A 25,709-nucleotide genomic window follows, 5' to 3' on the forward strand; every position below is an offset into this window, starting at 1 on the left:
TAGCCACCCTCCAATCCGCAGGAACTGATCCCAAATCTATCGAACTCTGGAAAATAATCACCAATGCATCCACGATTTCTCGAGCCACCTCCTTCAGTACCCTGGGATGTACACCATCAGGCCCTGGGGACTTATCAACCTTCAGACCTAACAGTGTCTCCAACACCAATTCCTGGCAAATATAAATTCCCTTTAGTTCAGGTCCTTCAGCCACTGTTACCTCAGGGAGATTGCTTTGTCTTCCCCAGTGAACACAGATCTGAAGTACCAATTCAATTCTTCTGCCATTTCTTTGTTCCCCATAATATATTCCCTTGTTTCTGTCTTCAAGGGCCCAATTTTAGTTTTAACCATTTTTTTGCCTTTCACATACCTAAAAAAGCTTTTACTATCCTCCTTTATATTTTTGGCCAGTTTACCTTCGTACCTAATTTTTTCTCTGCGTATTTCCTTCTTAGTAATCCTCTGTTCTTTAAAAGCTTCCCAGTCCTCCGTTTTCCCACTGCCTTTGCTATGTTATACTTTTTCTAATTTTATATGTTTCTTAACTTCTCTCGTCAGCCACGGCCACCCATGCCTCCTCCTAGTATCTTTCTTCCTTTTTGGAATGAACTGATCCTGCATCTTCTGCATTATACACAGAAATATCAGCCATTGTTCCTCCACTGTCATCCCTGCTAAGGTATTCCACCATTGAACTTTGGCCAGCTCCTCCCTCATAGCTCCATAGTTCCCTTTATTCAACAGAAATATTGTTTGGAAAGGAGCAGTAGAAGCTTCGAAGTAGAGGGTTAGAGGTGGGAGAGAGGGTCAGGGATTGGAAGAGGCTGCAAATTGTCGGGCCACAGTGAGCAGGAAGGTTAGCGAGTGGCAGAGGCTGAGTGTTATTGGGGTGCAACAAGGGAGAGAAGCTACTCCAAATTGGTGCTGAATAGGTGATACAGCTGTTCCTCAGATCTAGCACAAACCTTCTTAAGAACTATAATGCAAAATGAGAGTATGTTAACTGACCACGGTTAAAACAAAACAACTTTTAAAATTGAGCAACATAAAATGGGTACTTATATTATAGACATTCAAATACACTGCATCCTCCATCTGCCTACATCCATTTTGGTCTCTGAGTAAATACCAGCCAACCCAAATGTACACAGTTGGAACTACTTATAGACATCCTTATCCTCAGCTACAGAGGAGTGATTTGCAGTGGTTGTACCTATTTTTAGCAATGAATTTATATTCACACATTCATCCGTACATCCCCGGATATATGTAACAAGAATTACACTGTCTCAAATATAACTGCACCTGTCTGTATGTACATCCTCAGATATGTTTTTCACATTTTGAAAAGAGATACTCAAAGAAAACCATTTGACTCCTAATTGGCTTGAGAATTTGCTGAGTAATCAACATGTGATTGATTTCAAGAATGCTTATCAATTACTTTGTGGCTGTAAAATGAACTGCACTTCCATTTTTTAATCCTTGTTGAGATTGATGACATTACTGAAAAGAGCAGAATTTTCTGCCATTTCAGAGGGCAGTTGAAAGATGACCACATTGCCGTGGTTCTGCATTATGAAGGCTGGGTTAGATAAAAATGGCAGATTTCTTTTCTAGAAGAAATTTTTCCTAGAAGAAGTGAATTTTTTTTAGCAATAGTCGATGAAAGTTCGATAGCCATTTGAATTTAAATTCCACCAGCTGCCATTGTAGGATTTGAACATCTGACCCAAATCTTTAATGCAGGTATCTGGATTGGTAGTCCAATGACATTGCCACTATGTCAGTCTTTGTGGGTTCTTCCCCACCTCTTCCTCCGCGACATTAATGACTGCATTGGCGCCACCTCGTGCTCCTGCGAGGAGGTTGAGCAATTCATCAACTTCACCAACACATTCCACCCTGACCTTAAATTTACCTGGACATCTCTGACACCTCCCTCCCCTTCCTGGACTTCTCCATCTCCATTAATGACGACCGACTTTGACACTGACATTTTTTACAAACTCACCGACTCCCACAGCTGCCTGGATTACACCTCTTCCCACCCTACCTCTTGCAATAATGCCATCCCGTATTCCCAATTCCTCCGCCTCTGCCAGATCTGCTCCCAGGAGGACCAGTTCCATCACAGAACAGACCAGATGGCCTCCTTCTTTAGAGACCGCAATTTCCCTTCCCACGTGGTTAAAGATGCCCTCCAACACATCTTGTCTACGTCCTGCACCTCCGCCCTCAGACCCCACCCCTCCAACCGTAACAAGGACAGAACGCCCCTGGTGCTAACCTTCCACCCTACCAACCTTCGCATAAACCAAATCATCCACCGACATTTCCGCCACCTCCAAACAGACCCCACCACCAGGGATATATTTCCCTCCCCACCCCTTTCCGCCTTCCGCAAAGACCGTTCCCTCCGTGACTACCTGGTCAGGTCCACGCCCCCAAACAACCCACCCTCCAATCCTGGCACTTTCCCCTGCCACTGCAGGAACTGTAAAACCTGCGCCCACACCTCCTTCCTCACCTCTATCCAAGGCCCTAAAGGAGCCTTCCACATCCATCAAAGTTTTACTTGCACATCCACCAATATCATTTATTGTAGCCGTTGCTCCCGATGCGGTCTTCTCTACATTGGGGAGACTGGGCACCTCCTAGCAAAGCGCTTTAGGGAACATCTCCGGGACACCCGCACCAATCAACCACACAGCCCCGTGGCCCAACATTTCAACTCCCCCTCCCACTCTACCGAGGACATGGAGGTCCTGGGCCTCCTTCACCGCCGCTCCCTCACCACCAGACACCTGGAGGAAGAATGCCTCATCTTCCACCTCGGAACTCTTCAACCCCAGGGCATCAATGTGGACTTCAACAGTTTCCTCATTTCCCCTTCCCCCACCTCACCCTAGTTCCAAACTTCCAGCTCAGTAACTGTCCCCATGACTTGTCCGGACTTGTCCTACCTGCCTATCTCCTTTTCCACCTATCCACTCCACCCTCTCCTCCCTGACCTATCACCTTCATCCCCTCCCCCACTCACCCATTGTACTCTATGCTACTTTCTCCCCACCCCCACCCTCCTCTAGCTTATCTCTCCATGCTTCAGGCTCACTGCCTTTATTCCTGATGAAGGGCTTTTGCCCGAAACGTCGATTTTGAAGCTACTTGAATGCTGCCTGAACTGCTGTGCTCTTCCAGCACCACTAATCCAGAATCTGGTTTCCAGCATCTGCAGTCATTGTTTTTACCTTTGTGGGTCCTTTGTCTAATAACAGAATGTAAGCTTCCTCCAACATACTGACATACTCCAGAAATAAGTTAAATTAACGGAAATGTTTGGAACTTGTTATATTTACAAATGCTAGTAACAGTTACCTCAGATGGTGTTTGAATTACAACAAATTTCAACTAACGAAGGCCTTTCATCAGATGACAATGAGGCAATGAGTTAGAGACATTGTCAACTTTAAAATGAGATTTAGTGATTTTAAAGGCAAAAATAATAACCTCAAGTATTGCAAAGTTTACTATATTATTCCATCCAATTATTATAATTTTTAAAATTTATTTACCTCAGTGAAAAAATAAAGAATACTTGTTCAGTTGAATGATCACATGAAATATTGACAGTTGATTCAATTTTGAGTTAATTTCTCCTCAAATACCACAATCACCGCAATGTCCAAGTAGTCAGTTGAGGATGTGAGTCAGAAGGCTCTTTGCTTTAAGGCAAAGTTGTGTTATTATCAAGGTGATTTATGCTGTAAATAGAATATAACAGTGTTGTGACTTCACATTCCAAACGTTTTTGTTACTTAGTGTGTGTTTTTAACATTAATTGTGTGGACCTCTTGATTAACTGGGATATTTGATCAACTGGCACTCTCCTTGTGCCAATTAATAAAAAATTTGTTGTAATATCTGTATATTGTATAGTATAAAACGCCTGCATATCTGAAACAATGTATCATCCAGCCCACCGTAAGCAATTTGTTGAATTGCTGCAAATAATCAAAAATATATTAACAGGACTCTTGTTTTTCTTAATTTGATTTAATGGAATTAAATTTTTAGTGTCACTGTTTAGCAGTGACTGAATTAGTCAAATATTGTGTGTCAAATCACCATTAGGTTAATGTAGATAGGAAAGTGCATTGACATGCACAAGATTTTTACTATGAGTTATTTCCATCGAATTGATTACAATGTCAAATTTATCAACCAGCAAAAATAACCATTGAATGTACTGTCTGATATCAATGATCAAGCAAGGATAAAAATCATTAATCATGTATTTTTAAAACAAACCACAAATCAAAAATGGGCGATTAGTACTTTAGAAATTAAGACAAATCACATTGAAGTTCTGTACAGTAATTCCATTTTTATATTTTTTCAACTCACAACTGCATGCCTTAAAAATAATTATTGAACAATGAGAAGCTGAATCAAATTGCTCCATGTACATTATGAAATTGAAACAGAAATTGCTGGAGAAATTCACCAGGTATGGCAGCATATGTGGAGCGAAAACAGAGTTAACCTTTGAAGAGATTCTATGATGAAGTCCAGTGACCCTTCAGTTCGAACCGTTAGCCTTGCTTTCCCTTCGCAGATGATGCCACACCTGAGTTTCTTAAGCAATTTTTGTTTTTATTTCAGATTTCCAACATCCTCAGTTTTTTTGTTTTATATTATAAAATTGGCTTGATTCACTAACTGAAAATTTATCATAAAAAGAAGTCTGGAAGAACTGTGAATCTTTTTTGGCTGGTTTCTGGTAACAATATATAGATCTGTTTACATGTACAACTGTTTGTTTCAAAGCTTTTAGTAATAAATAAAACTGAAGTACGTGAGAAAAAAACTGTATGTCAGACTAATAAAATATTGTAAGCAGTTCTTGAATACAGTAAACTATATTTGTTTATGAGCAAATGATGTAAGAAAGTTGTTATTCTTTGCCTTGCAAATACATAAGTGGGGGAATAGTGAATAAATTCCTGGTTGCTTTAATAAACATACAAATCTTTTACATAATTAATATCAAGGAAAAGTCCAAAATGTTCATGTTTTCCTCATATCTTTATACAGAGAAAAGTTATCTTGTAGGTTTCTAGTGAAATAAGAGTGGGTTTGTTTCAAATGACAAATAGTGACATGCTTTGTGAATATTACTGAGACTCATGAAGATGCTAATGTGGTTTGTGAAGAGAGGCTTGCTGTAGTTGACCTGGACTTTGGCTACTGGGCAAAATAAGGAAATTTATCAGTAAGCTAGCAAAACTCAACCCAAGAGTTGAAGTTCTAAGCAAGCAGGCTTATATTACAGAACTTTAGGCTTACATTACAGAACAAGACAACGTAAGACTTTCCTTATTCCTTAGGCAAAAGTGAGGACTGCAGATGCTGGAAATCAGTCTCTAGATTAAAGTGGTGCTGGAAAAGCACAGCAGGTCAGACAGCATCCGAGGAGCAGGAAAGTCGATGTTTTGGGCAAAGGCCCTTCATCAGGACAGGTGCTTTTTCAGTACCACTCTAATCTTTCCTTATTCATTGCCTATCCATTGCCATAAATGTTTAGCAAACAGTTTCTTGTAGATATGTCATCTGTATTTTTTACCAGAAACCAGTCAAAAAATATTTGTTTCACAGACATTTTGCTCTCCGATTGTCAGTGGCTCTTCCACGGCTGCAGTGATTGCTAATTTTTGGTTGCCCTGAACATAGTGGGCTAGTGCCCCAAGTGGTCACTTGTGCAACTGACAAGTTTTCCCAATCTTCGCAACAACATTAAAACATGAGCATGTAAAGTGGGATTAAAATTGCATAAAGAGCACATCCAGTAGAAGGGCAGGTTGTGTACCCTGAAGGAATATTAAATATTATACTACTTGTCTTGTGGCTGATGAATAATTCCCACCATAGTCTTTGAGACTGACAAAGATGTGCCAATGGCAGAATCACTGAATGTTAGTCAAATCTGAGTGCTGTTTCTGTGTTAGATAATCTTTGCAGAGAGGCCATTGACTGATGATCGGCTGACTCTGACAGCATATGGATTGAAGGATGGTGATGTACTGGTATTGCGACAGTTGGAAAGACCTCCGGTGCAATCTAGTCTACCACTCCCAGGTGTATCAGGTGAGAAATCTTGTAAGAAAGGTTTGCCATTTGTTTCCATGAACTGATGGTGCCTAAAAATCACATGTGTACACAATTTTAAAAATTCAGCTTTGTAACCTCCTAAACACTGTTGTGACAACAGATGGAATATATATGATTATTCTTTTAAGATGGTTTTTGTACAAGTGCTGCAAGGTGTTATTAGTCATTCATTTCCTGTACGTGAAAATGAGTACTGCAGATGCTGGAAACCAGAGTCTAGATTAGAGTGGTGCTGGAAAAACACAGTGGTTAGGCAGCTTCTGTGGAGCAGGAAAATCCATGTTTCGAGCAAAATCCCTTAATCAGGAATGAGGCAGGGAGCCTCTGGGGTGGAGAGATAAATGGGAGGGGGGTGGGGCTGGGGAGAAAGTAGCTAAGAGTACAATAGGTGGATCGAGATGGGGGTGAAGGTGATAGGTCGGAGAGGAGGGTGAAGTGGATAGGTGGGAAGGAAGATTGGCAGGTAGGACAGGTGATGAGGACAGTGCTGAGCTGGCAGGTTGGAACTGGGGTAAGGTGGGGAGAGGGGAAATGAGGAAACTGGTGAAGTCCACATTGACACCCTGGGGTTGAAGTGTTCTGAGGCGGAAGATGAGGCGTTCTTCCTCCAGGTGTCGGGTGGTAAGGGAGTGGCGGTGGAGGAGGCCCAGGACCTGCATGTCCTCGGCAGAGTGGGAGGGGGAGTTGAAATGTTCGGCCACGGGATGGTGGAGTTGATTGGTGTGGGTGTCCCAGAGATGTTCCCTAAAGCAAGACTGGTGAGTTAGCATTAAAGGCATCACTCCTGGCTTTAGTAATCCTGGATTAGGGAGGTGAAAATCAGGTCAAATTTCCTGCTCCTGATTGATATCATGTTGAAAACTATATAGGCAAGTGTGTGAATTTTGGACAGAACTGGGCTCGGATGATGTGTTCTCTTGTGCAATATTTTGTGGGATCGTTATCCATAGTCGTGCATATTTAACAGTCATATGGATGGAGTAAAGGAGTGTTCAGTACTTATGGAACTGTGCTGTGCATGGAATCAAATGCCTTCATTAGAGGAGAGATTGTTTGCAAGAATTTGTAAAGGACAAAGGTCTGTTGGGATGTTTCCTTAATTCTTTAAATGAGACTATGCTAAACATAATACCTGACCTGGAATGGTCTATACCCATGCAACAGTTGTTAGAGTTCATGCACTGTGTGCAACTTAATCCTGTCTCAAATACAACAGAAAATACTGAAGAAACTTAGCAGATCTATCAGCATGTATGGAGAGAAATGGAGTTCATATTTCAAGTCCACTGACCCTTCTTTGTATCTCAGTTGGAAATATTTTTGAAAGCTTTTGTACAGGTCTAATGGAGCATCCAGTAGGTGGAATCGTGCTATTAAATGCCATTGATGATGGCTCTATTACCATATAATAGCACAGAAAGGGTCAATTCAACCCAGTGCCTTTGCTGATTCTTTGAAAGAGCTGATCAATTAATCCTACTCCTGCTTTTTTTTTCCCATGATGATACAATTTTTAAAATTCATTCATGGGATGTGGATATCATTGATTGAATTGGCATTGATTGCCCTCCTCTAATGGATTGCTCAGCCATTTCAGAGGGCAGTTAAAAGACCACCATAATGTGGTTCTGGAGTAACGTACCCAGATTGCTTAATGACAGCAGATTTTCCTTCCTAACAGTCATTAGTGAACTATATAGATTTTTACAACAATTGACAATAGTTTCCTGGCTACTACTAACAGGCTTTTATAAATTCAAGATTTATTAATTGAATTCAAATATAACCATCTGCAAATGGGATTATTTAAACTCATGTAACCAGAGGATATGTGTTGCTCTCTGGAGTATTAGTTCAGTGATATTACTGCTATGGCACTGCCTTCCCTTCCCTCTTTTTCGAGAATATAATTCTCTCTTGAAAGTTACTGCTGAATTCCTTCCACAGTGTCTTTGGATAGTTCACTCCTGATCACAACAAGCAAAATCATTATCTTGCCTTTCTCGGAATACTTTCCAAAATTATCTGAGATCTGTCCCCTCTGGTTTTGAGCCAATGAAATCAGTTTCTCTCTATCTATGAAAGCCCTCTGTTGAATCTTCTCTAACCTTCTCTGCTTTAAGGATAACAGTGTCACCTTTCCAATCTCTCATCTAGCTGAATATCTTCATCTCTGGTATCATTCTAATAAATCTTCTGCGTGCTCTTAGTGATCATGACATCATCTTAAGGTATTCCAGCTGATGCTTAACCAATGAAATCTAACACATAACTTGCTTGCTTTTACACTCTTAATCATAAAGCCAACAATCCAGTATTGATTCTATGAAGGACATTTAACTTTAATTGTTGCTCATGACTGTGATATAGTTTTCACTTTTTGTTTAGCTTGCTAATAACCATGCTGTTTTAAAATATTATTCCAGCGGTTTGAGTAGTTTGTAAGTGTTCACATGTCTGTCTCACTGTGATATGGGCACTGGCAATAATATGAGGTTTACCTGTTGCCTTTCTATATTTTAGTTTGATATATCTTTCATCTTGTCCTTTAGGACTTCCCAGGATTGATTTCAGTGGTATCTCAGTGCCTGGGTCAGTGGGACACAGAATGCCTGCGTCTGGAGTAGCTAATCAGCAGCCACCAAAGCCACCTTCCAGTAGCTCTACTTCTCCACCCCCTGTTCCAGCTCCACACAGTTTGGAAAATAATCCCACTTTGTTGCGGGACATGCTTTTGGCCAATCCACACGAGCTATCGCTATTGAAGGAACGGAATCCTCCTTTAGCTGAGGCGCTTCTTAGCGGAGATCTTGGTAAATATAGAAATTTGTCATTTATGTTGGTCTCTCTTATGGTTATGCTGCTGTCCTTTACAATTGTCTCATGAGAATTTGTCACAAGATAGAATTTGTTACAAGACAGCTGTATGAAATTCTTATTCAGCAGGCTGATAAAGGTTTCTCACTATGTAACTATGGACTTTTAATTGCTAAATATTAAATAATTAGAATGTTGGGAAATTGAATCTGGTAACTTTCTTCAATATAACGAGCTAACAAATATTCACTACCCAGTTAGAAAAAGACTTTCAGGCATAACTTTGCGATTGTAATCTGTATTAATTTCAGATCTTTTCTGTATTATAGTTGAGTCTTCTCAATATTGTAGTCCTATGGCTGCTAAAGGACACATTCTGTACAGGTTTTTCCTGGTTGCAGAATGGTGAGGGATGTTTAATAATCAGTAGAAGTGCTGTGCTACGTTTGGAAATATGAACAGGAAGGAGGTAAAGAGGATGAGCTTCAGATGAGTTTGTGACTTCTTATATTCTGTCTGAGAAGTTATGTTTTTGTGCGAATGGAGTGAAGAAGTGAGGCAGGTGTGGAACAATTTCTTTTTCTTGTAAAATGCAATGGAAAACTGGAAAGGGAGAAGTTTTCATGATTTGATTTATTTCTTCATTTTATTATTCACCGGTTAAAATAAAATGCAGACCCTGAAAAGAAAATTGACAATTTTAAGAAGTTTGTCTTGGCTCCACTTTTGCCTCTGAATCAGAAAAAATATAGATTTGTGCCCAGCTCCTGAAATTTGAGCACATAATCTGAGCTGAAATTTCAGTACAGGACTGAATGATGTCTTGGAAGTGCTGTCCTTCAGAAAAGGTGTCAAATCAAGACCTCTCCTTCCCTCTCAAATGGACTTACAAGCTCCCAGGATACTGATCCAAGAGCAGACCGGTCTCAATGTTATTATCGATACTTATCACTGAAGGCACAAAGCAAGAACAGATGATCTGCTCAATAGAGAATAGGTACAGGAGTAGGCCATTCTGCCCTTCGAGCCTGCACTACCATTCATTATGATCATGGCTGATCATCCTCAATCAGTATCCTGTTCCTGCCTTATCTCCATAACCCTTGAATCCACTATCCTTGAGAGCTCTATCCAACTCTTTCTTAAACAAATCCAGAGACTGGGCCTCCACTGCCCTCTGGGGCAGAGCATTCCACACAGCCACCACTCTCTGGGTGAAGAAGTTTCTCCTCATCTCTGTCCTAAATGGCCTACCCTGTATTTTTAAGCTGTGTCCTCTGGTTCGGGACTCACCCATCAGCGGAAACATGTTTCCTGCCTCCAGTGTGTCCAATCCTTTAATAATCTTATACGTCTCAATCAGATCCCCTCTCAGTCTTCTAAACTCAAGGGTATACAAGCCCAGTCGCTCCAATCTTTCAACATAAGATGGTCACTTATCTCATTGCTGATTGTAGGGTTTAACTGTGCTCTAATAAATGGCTATTATTTCCCTTACAGCATCCATTATAGCAGCATCTAGATTTCAAGAAGTACTTGAGTGCCTGTAAAATATTTGCAATATTCCAAGGATGTAAAAGACATGATATAAACTCTTTCTTCCATGATCATGACGCACTCAAGAAGTTACATTATGACTCACAAATGACCACTTGGATGAATAGCCAAAAGATAGAACTGTACCCTGATGACAGTTCAATTGCTTCAAATGTGGAGGGGATGATATTTGCATCTTAAGATTTTAGGCTAATTCGAACAATATAGCATAGTGAAAAGTTACATTAACAGCTTTCCTCACATCTAATTAAATCGGGGCAGAAAAGCTTCATGTTATTGATTAATATTGAGCTAAAGCAATCAGTTATTTGGCTATGATCATTACTGCCCATTCATTGTTGTATGCTGTGTACTGTCTCAATAGTTAAGCAGCTCTTTCCACTTTGTGCTATCTCTATATAGATAAGTTTACAAGAGTGCTACGAGAACAGCAATTGGAACGAGCGCGGCGAGAACAGGAGAGGATCCGACTTCTGAATGCTGATCCCTTTGACCTGGAGGCACAAGCCAAAATTGAAGAAGACATCAGGTAAAGAACTGTTGCTGAATTTTTCTATTTGACATTTTGTTATTAACATTTTATGTTCAGTTCTTGTACGAAACATTTAAGATATTTTGGTGCTGATAAAGTGCTCTGTGTTACAGGGATTTATTTTTCTTTACTCTTTCCTATTTTTCTTACACTTTGAGCGTCTACAGTTATCTGAATTAAGTTGTTCCTGGCTGCGTATTTGAAAATTTTAGTCCCTACATTAGGATTGAGAAAATTGACTAGTATTCCGAGGAAGAATGAAATGTAGGAGGGGTGATAGTACTGATTAAAGAGAAATTGTGGCTCTGGAGAAAGAAGATATCCCAGAATAGTCAAGTACATTGTCAGTTTAGTGAGAGCTAAGGAACAAAAAAAGGTGCATTACGTTGCTCTGTTTATAGGACAACAGCTAGTGGGAAGTTATAGAGAAGTGCAAAATTATAGGGTAGTTTAAATGGGGGATTTTAATTATCCAAACATAGTAGTAGCGTAAAGGGCACGGGAGGGAGCATGAATTCCTGGAGTGTATTCGGCAGAATTTTCTGCACCAGACTATCAATGAGAAAGGAAGCACTGCTAGAGCTGTTTCTAGGGAATGCGGTGAGCCAAAAAGATCAAAAGTCAGTGGGAAGAATATTTGTGGGTGGGTGGGGTTAGTAATTTCTGTATCGCAATGTTTAGCGTGACTACAGATATGAAGAATCCAGGGAAAGAATGACTTTTGTGGAGACTCAACTTTGTTGGGGTAAAATGGATCTGGGCCAAATAAACTGGAGTCAAAGGCTAGCAGGAAGGATGGTAGATGACCAATGGGCTACCTTCAAAGAATGGTTCAAACATGGTCAAGTTTTATTTTTTCAAAAAGGAAAGATGGCAAACAAATCTCAAGTTCCCTGAATGACAAAAAGAAGCATAAATTTTGACTAGTAAGAAACGGTGTTCTTGTGACAGATGTCAAGCAGAAAACTCAATTAAGAACTAGGTTTGTATAGAAATTCATATTGATGTTGAAAGGCAAATGACAAAATCAAAGAGGGACCGTGAAATAAGCTATTATAAAAAGGGAATTGAAAAATCTTCTATAAGCATACAAACAGTAAATGAGTAGTAAGAGGAGAAGTAGGGCTCATCAGCGGCCAAAAAGATGATTTATAGTCTATAAAATAGAGGCAGAGAAAATGGCAGGGTAATAGATGAATATTCTGTGTTTGTTTTTAACCGAACAGGCCATGGTGAAGGAGGGGAGCAATCAGTCACTAAAGAGTTTAAAATTGATACTGAGGAGTTAATGGATAGGCTTTTTGTAGTTAAGTTTGACAAGGCACTGAAACTGAATGAGATGCATACTGGTGGAAGTATGAATGGAAATTGCAGAGGCACTGGTAATCATTTTTCAATCTTCAGACTCACATGGTGCCCGAAGACTAGACAATTGCAAACATTATACCCTTCTTTAGTAGAAGATGCAAGGATAACTTAGCAACATAGATTTGTCAGTTTAACTTTGGTGATTAGAAAAAGAGGAGAAAGTGAGGACTGCAGATGCTGGAGTTTCAGAGCTGAAAATGTGTTGCTGGAAAAGCGCAGCAGGTCAGGCTGATACCCGAAACATCGATTCTCCTGTTCCTTGGAGGCTGCCTGACCTGCTGCGCTTTTCCAGCAACACATTTTCAACTCTGATTAGAAAGAGAAACAATAATCTGCAACAAAATTAACAATCACATAAGCGAATGCAGGTTAATTAAGAACTAGTGTGGATTTGTAAAGTGAAAAATATGTTTAATTAACTTACTAGAGTTTTTTGATGAGTTAACAGAAAGTGTTGGTCAGGGCAGTGCTATTGATGTGAATTTCCAGAAGGCATTTGATACAGTGCCATGCAATAGGCATGTGACTAAGCCCATATCTCATGGAATAAAAGGGAAGTGCCAACATGAATATAAAATTGGTTGTGATAGGAAACAGTGTTGTGGATACTGGATGTTTTTATGCTTACAGTAAGATTTGTTGTAGCATTCATCAATGGTCAGTATTGGGAATCTTGTTTTTCCTAATATTTATTATCTGAACCTTGCTGTACAGGACACAATTTCAAAGTTTGTGGATGATGTGAAAGTTGAAAGCTGTGAGGAGAATAGTGGAGAACTTCATAAGGGCATAGATAAATTGATGGAGTATCCTCGGCTTCTGTACTCGTAAGTGATTTGGACAGAGTTGAGTATCCTATATGGCATTCAGTACAAAATACAATGAAAAGTTGCTTGTATATAAGCACCATTCACAGAAGAAAATAAGGAAAGATAATTTAGAGAGTCCCAACCTTTCCTTCTCTGCTGCGATAGCATACTGCTGCAAGAGTCCCGCTCTGGGCTACACCAGCCCATGCCATGCAGCTGAGAGAGTATCCCGCACCAGGCTTTTCACCCCATGCCATGCTGCGTAGAGTGTCCTGCTGTGGGCTACACCAGCCCATGCCATGCTGCTGAAAGAGTGTCCCGCTCCTGGCTTTTCAGCCCACGCTATGTGGCCGAGAGAGTGTCGCACTCCAGGCTACACCAGGCCATGCCATGCCGCCGAGAGAGTGTCCCACACTGAGCTTCCCAGCCTGTGATACGCTGCCATCGGGGGCCTAACCCACACAGAAACCAGAGTCCCTGTCCAGGCTTCACAGGTCGACTGTCTGACTCTGTAGCCATGCTGCCTCTGAAAACGCCACTGCCACTCCAGAGCTTGTCGAAGCCACCTCCTGCCAAAGGCTCTCTCTTTAAGGTAAATTTGAGGAAAAAAGGATTGGATAGAAGGAAGAAAATGCAGAAAAGGAGGACATGTCCAGGCACAGGAGCCAGAATGCTGCCTGCTGTGCTGCCACCACCTTGAGAGTAAATGGGGGTTAAGATGTTCCCACTTGAGAAAGGATCAAGAACAAGAGGAGACAGATTTTAAGTAATTAGTAGAAAAAACAAAAGTGATGTGGAGAAAAAGTATTCACACATTCAATGGTTAAGGTCTGGGGTGTCTAGCCTGAGAGTATGGTGAAGGCAGGTTCAATCAAGGCGTTAAGAAGGAATTTAAATGGTTGTTTGAAAAGGGCAAATGTGCAAGTTTATGGAGGGATGACAGGAGAATAACACTACGTAAGATACTTATTCGGAGAGTTGATGCAAACATAATGGGTCAAATTGCCCCTTCCTGCATTCCTACTCCTGAATGCCCCCGCTGGCACATATGTTGACCTGTAGAAAATTAAACTTGGTTGTGATGCACTATACAGTTGAATGGCCTGTCAACAGACTCTTGAGTTTGATAAGAATCATGGCTATTTGTGCAAGGTACCATTTTTTTGATGAGAGCCTGTGGAATCATATGTTTTCAGAATAGATGAAGAGAAGGTTACAAAGAAAAATATTTTTGAAGTCGTCTTGTGTTTGCAAATTGTTAGAGAAATATTATGTTGGTTCTGGAATTTAAGGAGTATTTTTATTACTTCTGCCACTATACCTTTAGCAAGTTTTGCCACTGCAGTTGAGAAACAGCTGGAGAGTTTTGTCCATGCACTGCTCAATTGTCCACACCAACTAGCCACAAAAAGACATGACCCTCTCTCACTAGTATCCTCACATATGAATGAGGAAGGACCCACTTCAACTGGGACAATACAGCCATCCTAGGACAAGCCAAACAAAGACACGCACGAGAATTCCTAGAAGCATGGCATTCCAATCGCAACTCTATCAACAAACAGACCAAGTTAGACCCCATCTACCACCCTCTGAGAAAAGGAACTGGAAGTGACTTCACTACAGGAAATAACATCACCACAGGAAATGGCATCACCAACCCAAACATATAAATAGAAAGCAGGAATTTTCAGCATTGCTTTGCCTGAGGTCCACTAAAGATGTTACCTAGTAAGGTAATGAAACGTCTGGAAATGAACCTTTCAGCTCAGCATGCAAACCTACATCCAAAACTGTTCAATTTTCCTAATGCGTCTGCAAATAGTCGTCCGTTGTTTATAGATGTTAGTTTACCTGGGCAATGAAAATTGGAAACTGGGTCAGCTTTTCTTTCCTGTCCTATCTTTTCACATGTACTGATGTAATTGTTGCTTCTCAGTAGTACTCACCATATTCCCTGAGCTGTTGGAAATAAAAGTAGACACAGAAAAGGAGTGAAAAAGGGCAGCTTTGACAGTGCAGTACTAACTGTAGACATCTTTACCTCATGTGATGTATGGCAGTGAATTTTGCCTGCTGACTGCATAGCTCTGACGTCTTGTGGTGCCTTATTCTGTTGTTCTATTAATGGAAACTTTTGTATTTCAGACAACAGAACATTGAGGAGAACATGACAATTGCAATGGAAGAATCGCCAGAGAGCTTTGGTCAGGTGGTAATGCTCTACATTAATTGCAAGGTTAATGGCATGCCAGTCAAAGCATTTGTAGATTCAGGTAGGTTCATATCTGCACACAGAGATAAATTACACATAGTTGCTGAGTTAGTTTGAAGCAGTCATTATAAAGTCCTAGCAGCAGTCGATCAGGCTGAGTTGAAAAGTAGAATGGGTAAATGTTTAGAGGAAAATATGTACTGGAACAATATCAGATGTACAAGATTCCTATGTCTGCTGTGATGGTACAGAGGAACGAAACTTTGAAATACTATTTGTTGAATGATGTGAGGAGCCGGTGTTTGACTGCGGTGGATAAAGTTTAAAAAGTGTGTGATTTTTAACTTATGTTTGTTGTACACGTACGATGACTATTTGCAGTTATCCTCCATTCAGGGCATTAAATACACAATTGTTGCTTTGCTCATGCATTCTCCACATACACATTAGTACACAATTGTTAATCCTCATTACTTAATCACATGACTGCTCCTTTCATTTGTTCTCTAGATAATTAGATCAGTTAGATCAGTTGGCTGGATGGCTGATTTGCAACAAGGAGTGCCACCAACACTTGGGGTTCAGTTTCCATACCAGCTGATGTCGCTATGAAGGTCCCACCTTCTCACTTAAGGCATGGTGACCATCAGCTTAAACTTTCAAACAGTTGTGCCTCTCTACTGAGAGAGCAGTCTTTTAGTCCTTTTGCCACTCGAGATAAACACTCCAATTGTTGAAGGAAATCTTTAAATTGGACTGAACAAATTATCTTTAGGCATTTCAGCAAATGGGGCTGATCCTCTTTTAATTGGAGTTGTGAGCTAACAGCAAAGTTGTGCATCTGAATATATTGATAAGTCTATACTGTTGCTGATACAGGAGCACAGATGACAATTATGAGCCAAGCATGTGCTGAGAGGTGCAACATCATGCGCTTGGTTGACAGGCGGTGGGCAGGAATTGCTAAAGGTGTTGGAACACAAAAAATCATTGGCAGAGTTCACTTGGGTAAGTCATTTTGACATAATACCTGGCAGCCTTTTTTGTTTCTCTCCTGACAGCATAGCTGACTTTCATTACTACTGTTTTGGAATGTAAAGCAGAATATCTGTTGTGCTATGAATTTTAAATGGTTGGAAGGATTTGTCTGCACATATAAATTACCATTATTGTACAGCTAACAGTGATGAATACGAAGTGGTGTTATGATTTTAAGTTTTTTTTCCCTCGTTATCCTAAGATAGCTTATTGGCGAAGGTTTTATGTGGTACCTCGCTATTTCTGATCTGTAGTTATCTGATGTCGCATTCAACCATTTATAGTGAATTGGTCTCCATTTATGCTGCCAAATATTGAAGGAAGGATCATAACGCTATTGAAAACATTACAGTGAAAACTAACCAAAAATAGTGTTCTTGCCCAAGATAAAAATATTGCCAGCATACAAGGACTAGGCACATAAGTAGGGCATTTGACCCTTTGAACCTGCTGTTCCATTCAAGACTAAATATGTCTAAACCTCTATCTCACTTTACCTTCTGACACTATCTTGCTATCCTGTAATTCCCTTGGAACTCAAAAACCTAACAATCTGCATCTAGACTATGCTTAACAACTGTGCATCCATGCCTTTCTTGGATAGCTAATCCCAAATATACACAAACCTTTGAGTGAAAATAAAATTCCGAATTTCAGCTCTAAATAGCAGATTCCTTATTCTGAGGTGGTGAGTCCAAGTTCTAGGTTTCCAAGCCAGGAAAAACATTCTTCCAGCTTTATTCATGACTCATGGTGCTGGATGTGTGCCACTTAGAAGTTTCTCTTTGTTCTGGTTGTAGAGTTGGAGTACCTTCCAGTAGTTTCAGAATAGTGTTATCAGCAACTGCAGAAAGAAAGGGCTCTGTGTCATTAGATGCAGAAAGGGAACTATGAGCTAAGTTACATAATTGTGCTCATAAGTGTGTAAAAGCCATAGGGTATTGAGTAGTCACTTGGTGTTGGTGTTCAGTTCAGTTCAGCTGGTTTTAATTGATATATTGTTGTTACAGCCCAGGTACAGATTGAAGGTGATTTCCTCCCGTGCTCTTTCTCCCTCCTGGAAGACCAGCCAATGGATATGTTGCTTGGACTCGATATGCTCAAAAGGCACCAGGTAAGAGGCAAACAGCAATTCCAGATAGTGTAGCTAAACTCATTGAGGTGAGGGTAGCACAGTTCACAATTGGGAGCTGATATTCCATGAACTATCGGTATTGTTTCTGATCTTGCCAGGCCATTAACCCATGTATAGAACTTGCACTCTAGTATTGTAAATTGTTTCAAGACTTCTTCAAACAAATTTTATTTGTAACTCAAACTGAAAGAATTGTGGATGCTGGAAATCAGAAACAAAAACAGAAATTGCTGGAAAAGCTCAACAGAGCTTTTTGGGTGCATTGAGGAAGGGTTACTGAACCTGAAATGTTAACTCTGATTTCTCTCTACAGATGCTGCCAGATCTGCTGAGCCCTTCCAGCAATTTCAGTTCTTATTTGTAATTCACTTGCTCTAGATTTCAAAGGCACAACAGGTTCCTGCTTGTGCTTGCTATCAGAAACTTGCTGGGCAGTTTGGATGTACTCACCGAATTGTCTCATTCTTATCCTGCTGTTCTTTCTGAAAACTGGTGGGATCTAAAGAGAGCAACTGTGGATTTCTCACTTGACCAACCTAGCAGACCAAAAGAATCTGGGGCCAGTTTACTGTACTCCTATGGGTCCCACAAAGAAAGGTTAGGCATTTCCTGTCAAATCTTTCTTCTAGACCTCCTTATTCCAACTCCAATTCTGTGGTCCTCCAGCATCCCTACCCTGTAAATGACATGAGTCATGTTTTTTGGTTCTGGACTATGGTGACCTGCTGCTTCTCCTTGACATTGTGTTCCTACCCTCTGACCGCCAGTTTCAGGCAGGAGCCTGATTCGCCCATGAGGCAAGCCCCCATTGCTGAGGTTATGTTGATGATTGCGGAACGTTTCAGAGAACACCTCTGGGACACCCGGACCAACCAGCCCAACCACCCCGTGGCTCAACACTTCAACTCCCCCTCCCACTCCACCAAGGTCCTTGGACTCCTTCATCGCCAGACCATGGCAACACGATGGTTGGAGGACGAACGCCTCATCTTCCGCCTAGGAACTCTCCAACCACAAGGGATGAACTCAGATTTCTCCAGTTTCCTCATTTCCCCTCCTCCCACCTTGTCTCAGTCAAATCCCTCGAACTCAGCACCGCCTTCCTAACCTGCAATCTTCTTCCTGACGTCTCCACTCCCACCCCCACTCCGGCCTATCACCCTCACCTTGACCTCCTTCCACCTATCGCATTTCCAACGCCCCTCCCCCAAGTCCCTCCTCCCTACCTTTTATCTTAGCCTGCTGGACACACTTTCCTCATTCCTGAAGAAGGGCTCATGCCCAAAACGTCGATTCTCCTGCTCCTTGGATGCTGCCTGACTTGCTGCACTTTTCCAGCAACACATTTTCAGACCAAATCAATGGAGACTATTGGAGTATAGAAAGTGCAGGGGGTAACTTAAGACAGCAAAGAGGGGGGGCATGAGAAAACACTGGTGGGTAAAATCTGGGAGAATGTATACAATATGTTGAGGGAACGAGGATAACCAGGGAAAGAATAGGAACCAAAGGAGCAATCTGTGGTGGAGCTGGAGGGTGTTGTTCGGTTGTTAAATGAGTCCTACATCAGTAGATCCAGTTTGGGTGGAGGGTTGCAGAGATTCTGGAGCAGATTGACATCAGTATTGACAGGCTTAAAAGTGGAGATATCCCCAAGGATGAGATGTATCCCAGGCTTCTGTGAGAGACGAAGGAGGAAGTTACAAGGGCCCAGACCCCAATTTTTACTTCTTCTCTGACCACAGCAGAGGTGTCGGAGGAGTAGATGACAGCTAATGTGGTTCCACTTTTCTAGAAAGCTGGTAGTGATAAATCAGGAACTTACAGAGTGTCGAGTCCACATCAGTGGTTGAGAAACTATTGGAGAAAGTTCTGAAGGAGAGAATTAATTTCCAATTGGAGAAGCAGGATTTGACCAGGGATAGCATGATTTTGTCAGAGGGAGGTCATGCCTAACAAATTTGATCAGGTGTGTAGATAAAGATAACGTGCTTGATGGATTTTAGCAAAGCCCTTGACACAGGTGAGAAAGAAGATAAAAGTGCACGGGGCTCAGGCTAACCCAGCCAGATGGGTCCAACATTGCCAAAGTGTTAAGAAACCCTTGGTGATTGTAGAAGGCTGTGTGACAGCAGGCGGGTGTTCAGGATCAGTGCTGGGTCCCTTATTGTTTGTAGTGTGTATAAATGATATAGAGGAGAATGTGAGGGAGCTGATAAGTATGTTTGTGGTGGAAACCAAGATTGGCTGAGTGGTTAATAGTGAGGAATAAGGTCTTGGTTACAAGAAGATAGAGGTGGGTCATGTGGGTCATGTGGGCATGTCAGCGCCAGAAGGAAGTTGATCTGAAATGTGCACTCAGAAGAAGTGACAAGCCAGTTGAATATTCAGTGAATGGCAGGACACTCGGAAGTTCAGAAGAACAAAGGGATCTTGGGGTGCTTGTCCACAAATCCCTCAAGGTGGCAGGACAGGTTAATAGGATGGTTAAGTAGACTTCATCAGTTATGGCATAGATTATAAGCAGGGAGGTTATGTTGGAACCATACAAAACATTGGTTCGGCCACGCTCAATGTGGCCACAGTTCGGCCCCACAACTGTGTGCAGTTCTGGTCACTTCACTGTCGGAAGGATGTGACTGCACAGTTGGGGTGTAGAGGAGATTCACCAGAATGCTTCTTGGGTTGGAACATTTTAGCTATGAAAAGAGGCTGGATAAGCTGAGTTTTTTTTTAGAGCAGAGAAGGCTGATGACGGTTATAATAATTGAGGTTATAAGATTGAGGGGTGTGGACAGGGTGGATAGGAAACAGCTTGTTCCCCTTAGTTGAAGGGTCAAAAGGAGGGGACGTAAATTTAAGGTGAAGGGCAGGAGATTTAGAGGGGACTTGAGGAAAAGTGTTTCTACTAGAGGGTAGTGGGTATCTGGAATACACTACCTGGGAGGTTTGTGAAGGTAGGAAACCTCACTACCTCCTGAAAGGTGCATGGATGAGCATTCAAAATGTTATAACGCTCAAGGCTAAGGGCCAAGTGCTGGAAACTGGGATTAGTGTAGATAGATTGGTGCAGCCATAGTGGGCCCAATGCTCTCTTCTGTATTATAAAACTTTGTGAAACTATGGCACTTTAGTGAAAAACTGGGGGTGCTTGTGCAGGAGTCAGTGCCTTCAGGGAAGGAGAAAAATTTAGATAGGAAAACCCTTCAAGCTGTTATCTTAATTAGTGTACGTGATCTGCAGCAAATGCTACCTGATCAAAAGCTCTCCATATTAAGACTACTTTTTGTCTCATTTATTAAAAATTAAACTAATTATTAATGGTATTAGTTGTTCATTAGTTCATATATTATTTTAGTTTACAGGTTTTAAGTGTCTTCGCTCTTCTTATTCTGTTTGAAGTGTTCAATTGACCTGAAACGCAATGTGCTAGTTATTGGCACGACAGGAACAGAGACACGCTTTTTATCTGAAGCAGAGCTGCCAGAGTGTGCCAGGTTGGCATATGGTGTTCCACGAGATGATCTTCGCCCTGAGGAGCTGGCAGACGCAGAGCTGGCTGAGGCACTACACCGATCGGCAGAGGAATCTGGTAATTTTGCAAAAGGATTTTGCCTTTAACAGAATTATGTAAACATTGATTTTAAAATTGATGCCCATTGGACTACATGGTTATTTTAAGGCAGAATGTTCCCTGACCCAGCCATCTAAATTCATGAATAGTTAGTCTATAATAAATATCTCACTTGATGGATACTGAGTTCACAATCATTTAGTAGCAAGAAGGTAAGTAGAAACACTTTCTTTTAGTCTTTTACACAGCTTACTCAAAATTTTGTGTTTCTCATTTTATTTTTGGCTTTATAATGGTTCTGCTGGGGTTTAATACCGTGGACACCAGCAGACTCTGTTACCTCTCAAAATGACAAACTTGTTTCTGAGATTAGACAACATTAGCAGGCCCTTCAATTATGAAGGTGTTCTGAGCTGTGTCCACCCCTGCACTCATTCAAATGCTACATGCATGACATGACAAGATTCTCCTCAGAGACAACTTTAATTGACCCTTCTTTGGCAGCAGATAAGAGCAAATTAACTCAGCGTGTCCTGGAGATTGGACTTGGCGCATTTTGCTCTGTGTGGCTCTGTGTTGTCAGACAGTTAAAACCATATGGATCCATACGACTAAGGGAAGTAAGGGCCTGTTATCTTCGCTATTCCATTTTGTTATATTTCAGTATGTCTGTAACGTCATGTGTGTACTTCTGAATATCAATGTCTTGTTATTTTTTCCTGGTCAGTCCAATCCCCAGGCCAGCTTCAGAAGCTGGGAGTGCTAATGGAATGAATACTGTCTAATAATATCACTCATACATGTGTTGTGGTGTATGTGTGGAATGGTAGTCTGTTTGATGTCCATGGTGATTTGTAATACTACATGCATGCTGCATGCTTCAATTGGCTAATCAAGTTTGCTGTTTGGTTTGTTTTGGTTTTCTTTTATTCTAACAGGACGCCGGCATCACTGATGCATGTTGCACTTTTGCTGTCCATGAAGATGATCATAGCCCAGGTATTTAATGTGCTTTTACTTTTAGATGACTAAGTGTTTGTTACGACAGCAAACCATCTTGTATGGAACTACGTGGCTTATTTCAAAGTTTATCTTCTTATTTTCCTCATTTTGTACTGAAGCTGAATCAGATCATTTCATTGGTTTGATGTCATCCCAAACAGTAAAATTCAAATTTGATTGGATTTTGGTATCTTGGGGCATAATTTAAACTGATTGGCTGAATTTGCATTTGTTTTTGTACCATGGCAAAACCATCCAGCTATTTGTTTTGACCAAGTGTTACATTTGTACCTTGTTCAGGACATTCTGTGCTTTCAGTCAGTCCTTGCTAGCTTCCTGTCTCTCTCCCTCAAAGGTCAGTACATCTCTACACCTTCATAACACCCAATAATGGATAAAGTTCCAGCCATCTCTACAACCATACAGTGGAATTTTGTAATGCTGAGTACAAATGGAAAGGTTCTGCCTTTCCACTGGGCACTTCCAGAATTGCACACTCATTACTGTCAGTGAAAATAAAATGCTGAGGTGAACTATCCCTGTATCTGAATCATCCATGTTACGACATGGGGTAAACCCCTCTGCTAATTTAAACCAGCCATGTAGAAAAAGTTCACCTCAGGCCGTAATCTGTTAAAATTGGAGAGGTGAAGTACTATCCCAGAGGTCACTATTTAAAGTAAAAATTAACAATATTATTCTTTAAGTCCAACAGAGAGTATTAAAACCAACAACTATTTGCAACTCCTTTCTCTTAAACCTACCCTTTTATCTCCCACTCTACAATACTGGCCCGATTAAAATAAAATCCCGATTAAGATTTACAAAAAAAAAATCACAGTTTTCAAAAACCCAGTCGATTATCTGCTGTAGATTTTCTCTAGGTCGGTTTCAATGTTCTGCTGTGCACCTTCTTATAGACAGGTACCTTTCAGAGAGCTCTTCAACTCGCAGTCTATATTTGTGGATGTCATTGACAGATCTCCCTCCAACTATTCAAAATGTCTGATTTTATACTCCAAAACATTAGATCATTTCATTGGTTTGATTTCATCCCAAACAGTAAAATTCAAATTCGATTGGATTTTGGTACCTTGGGGCATAATTTAAACTGGTTGAATTTGTATTTGTTTTAGTACCATGGCAACGCAGTCCAGCTATTTGTTTCGAACAAGTGTTACATTTTTACTTTGTTCAGGACACTCTGTGCTTTCAATCAGTCCTTGCTAGCTTCCTGTCTCTCTCCCTCAAAGGTACAGTACATCTCTACACCTTCATGACACCCAATAATGGATAAGGTTCCAGCCATCTCTACTACAATACAGTAGGATTTTGTAATGCTGAGTATGAATGGAAAGGTTCTGCCTGAAATCACTAAGCACTCCTTGAACGTCCGTATCATACAAGTATACGTTCAAGATATAACATCTAGATTCTATTACAATTCTTGTTACTAGATGATCTTTCACTATAAAATGCATGAATAAGGGCCAGAGTTCCTCAGTTAAAGGACTTGATGAGGTATTTAACACAAAATGATAGGGATATAATTCTGAGCCTACTTTTATGTGCTCATCACTGTTAATCAATGACAAACTGTCAAAACAAATCTCCTTTTGAATAAATTGGTGCAGAATTTGGTGGTAAAATAATGACACATTCTGAGTGCAAGCTGTTATCAGTGCTTTTTTAAAAGAAATAACTATTTATGTCTGCAGCAGTAATTGTGAATTTGACACAATGTCCATCACCTTTGTTCAAAAACATGCCCTTAGGGAAACACATTCTTTATCTATCATACCATAATTTTTTCCCTTTTATGCCCCATGTTTGCATAACCTGCCATTGTATCCTTTTTTGAGATTGAAGAGTCTAACTTGTCAGATGGGTGGCTCTATTGACCAGCTATTCAGTAAGGGACCTGAAAAAAACCCAACTCAATTCTTGACTTCCTAACTGTTCACTGTCTAGTCTTCCTGATCAACCAATTGGATCCGAATGATTGTTTCATTTTTTCAGCCTTGCTAACTCAATTCAGGCATTCTGTATTCACAAGTTAACTGGCTATTCCCTACCAATCTGAATTTTCATTGAATTGTAAAGAATTATGGTGGCCATAATTGTTTATCTTTGGAAGAGCAATCCAATTAGTCTCACTCCCCTGTCCTTTCTCCATATCCTATTTTGTTTCCTTTTTGAGTTTACATGCAGATTCTTTTTGGAAATTATTATTGAATGTCCTTTTAAGGGATTGTACTCTAGGTGGAAAAGTAAATTGTGCTCAGCTGTCCTCTGATTCTTTTGCTGATTATCTCAAATCTGTGTCTTCCATCAAAGCTTTTCAAAATTTTGAGCCTCTATTAAATCTTCCTTTTGCATTTTCTGCTTCAGGGAGAATAATCCTGCTCACCGTTCTTGATTATTGTTAGCACAGATGCATAAAGTTAGCACACAGTGTGGAAGCTTCACATTTAATGTGTGATATGTGGCTCCTTTGCAAGTAACAAAATTGTGTAAATAACTTGTCAGATTTTAGACTCTAGTAGTTGTTTGCAGTTGTGTGACACCATACTGACAAGCTGTTTACCTCTGACAGTAATATTCCATAATGGAGTAAGATGTATTTCAAACTGCATTTAAGGTCCATTGCAGCTTGCAGTCACCACATGACAATCAGCCTTCAGGGAATTTTGGTCTACAGCAAGTTGAAGCATTGTTGCTGGCTAATAACAAGTACCTACGATTCAAATAAGCACTTGAATTACAGCAGATTTCTGAACTCTGACATCTGATTTGGGTGTGAGTCTGAAGCCTAAATTTTGGGATAACGCTCACTCACTGTGATTATCCCTGGAGCAGCCAGTTAATGGCCAAAGGCCAGGCTCTTCATCCAATTAAGGACTGCAGTTGGGTTCTTAAAGCTGGAGGACTGGAAAGAGTTTATAAAGCTTATGAGAACAGATAAGTGAAGGAGAGAGTCAACTCCCCAGCTTTTCACAATTTGAACTAAGAAATGGCTTTTGTGGGTAGGCTGGAAGTGTTAAAATAGGAATATGGGGAGTGTACAATTTCTGTACATTATGACCTTTGGTTGCTGCTGCACACAGGAAGGGAGGGTTCAGGTCTACCTGGAACCCTGACCTCTGCTATCCAGAAGCCATCTCCAGACAATAATTTTAACCCCCAGAGCCTGTAGAAAACTAGACCTCCTTTAAGTGGCTGGATAAGCAGCCACCCCTTGCAAGCAGGTAGGCCTGCTGCACACCATCGCCACCTTTGTGGAAGTAGCCCAGGATGATTTGGAATTGGGGAAACCAGTAGGCCATATGGCCATTTTTTTCCCAATTCTGGCCTTGCCTTGGGCCAAAAACCAAGCTTTGTCAGTTAAGTAGGGTAACTGTTTTTTGAGTTCTGAGCTCTGCAGTAACAACAGCTGGTGTTGTTTGGTGAAATGCTATACTGACGTTGAGCCAAAGAAATTAAAGAGC

At 40.8% G+C, this 25,709-nt stretch overlaps 1 protein-coding gene across 4 annotated transcripts in view; it reads left to right on the top strand.

Moving 5' to 3' along the window:
• ddi2 (DNA-damage inducible protein 2) overlaps positions 1 to 25,709 on the top strand; it is a 36,624-nt gene that overhangs the window by 7,912 nt on the left and 3,003 nt on the right. Inside the window, exons 2-9 of one of the 4 annotated variants that reach the window (XM_072586541.1) lie at positions 6,012 to 6,150; positions 8,727 to 8,987; positions 10,951 to 11,077; positions 15,406 to 15,533; positions 16,352 to 16,480; positions 17,521 to 17,624; positions 21,048 to 21,237; positions 22,158 to 22,218. In XM_072586541.1, the coding sequence (XP_072442642.1) occupies positions 6,012 to 6,150; positions 8,727 to 8,987; positions 10,951 to 11,077; positions 15,406 to 15,533; positions 16,352 to 16,480; positions 17,521 to 17,624; positions 21,048 to 21,237; positions 22,158 to 22,174 (1,095 nt within the window). In that variant the 3' untranslated portion in view covers positions 22,175 to 22,218. Of the gene's footprint in view, positions 1 to 6,011; positions 6,151 to 8,726; positions 8,988 to 10,950; positions 11,078 to 15,405; positions 15,534 to 16,351; positions 16,481 to 17,520; positions 17,625 to 21,047; positions 21,238 to 22,157; positions 22,220 to 25,709 lie in introns of those variants that run through there. The other 3 variants (XM_072586543.1, XM_072586539.1, XM_072586540.1) reach the window with 3 other exon arrangements.

This window comes from Chiloscyllium punctatum, chromosome 16 (assembly GCF_047496795.1).
Source record: "Chiloscyllium punctatum isolate Juve2018m chromosome 16, sChiPun1.3, whole genome shotgun sequence".
Taxonomy (NCBI): domain Eukaryota; kingdom Metazoa; phylum Chordata; class Chondrichthyes; order Orectolobiformes; family Hemiscylliidae; genus Chiloscyllium; species Chiloscyllium punctatum.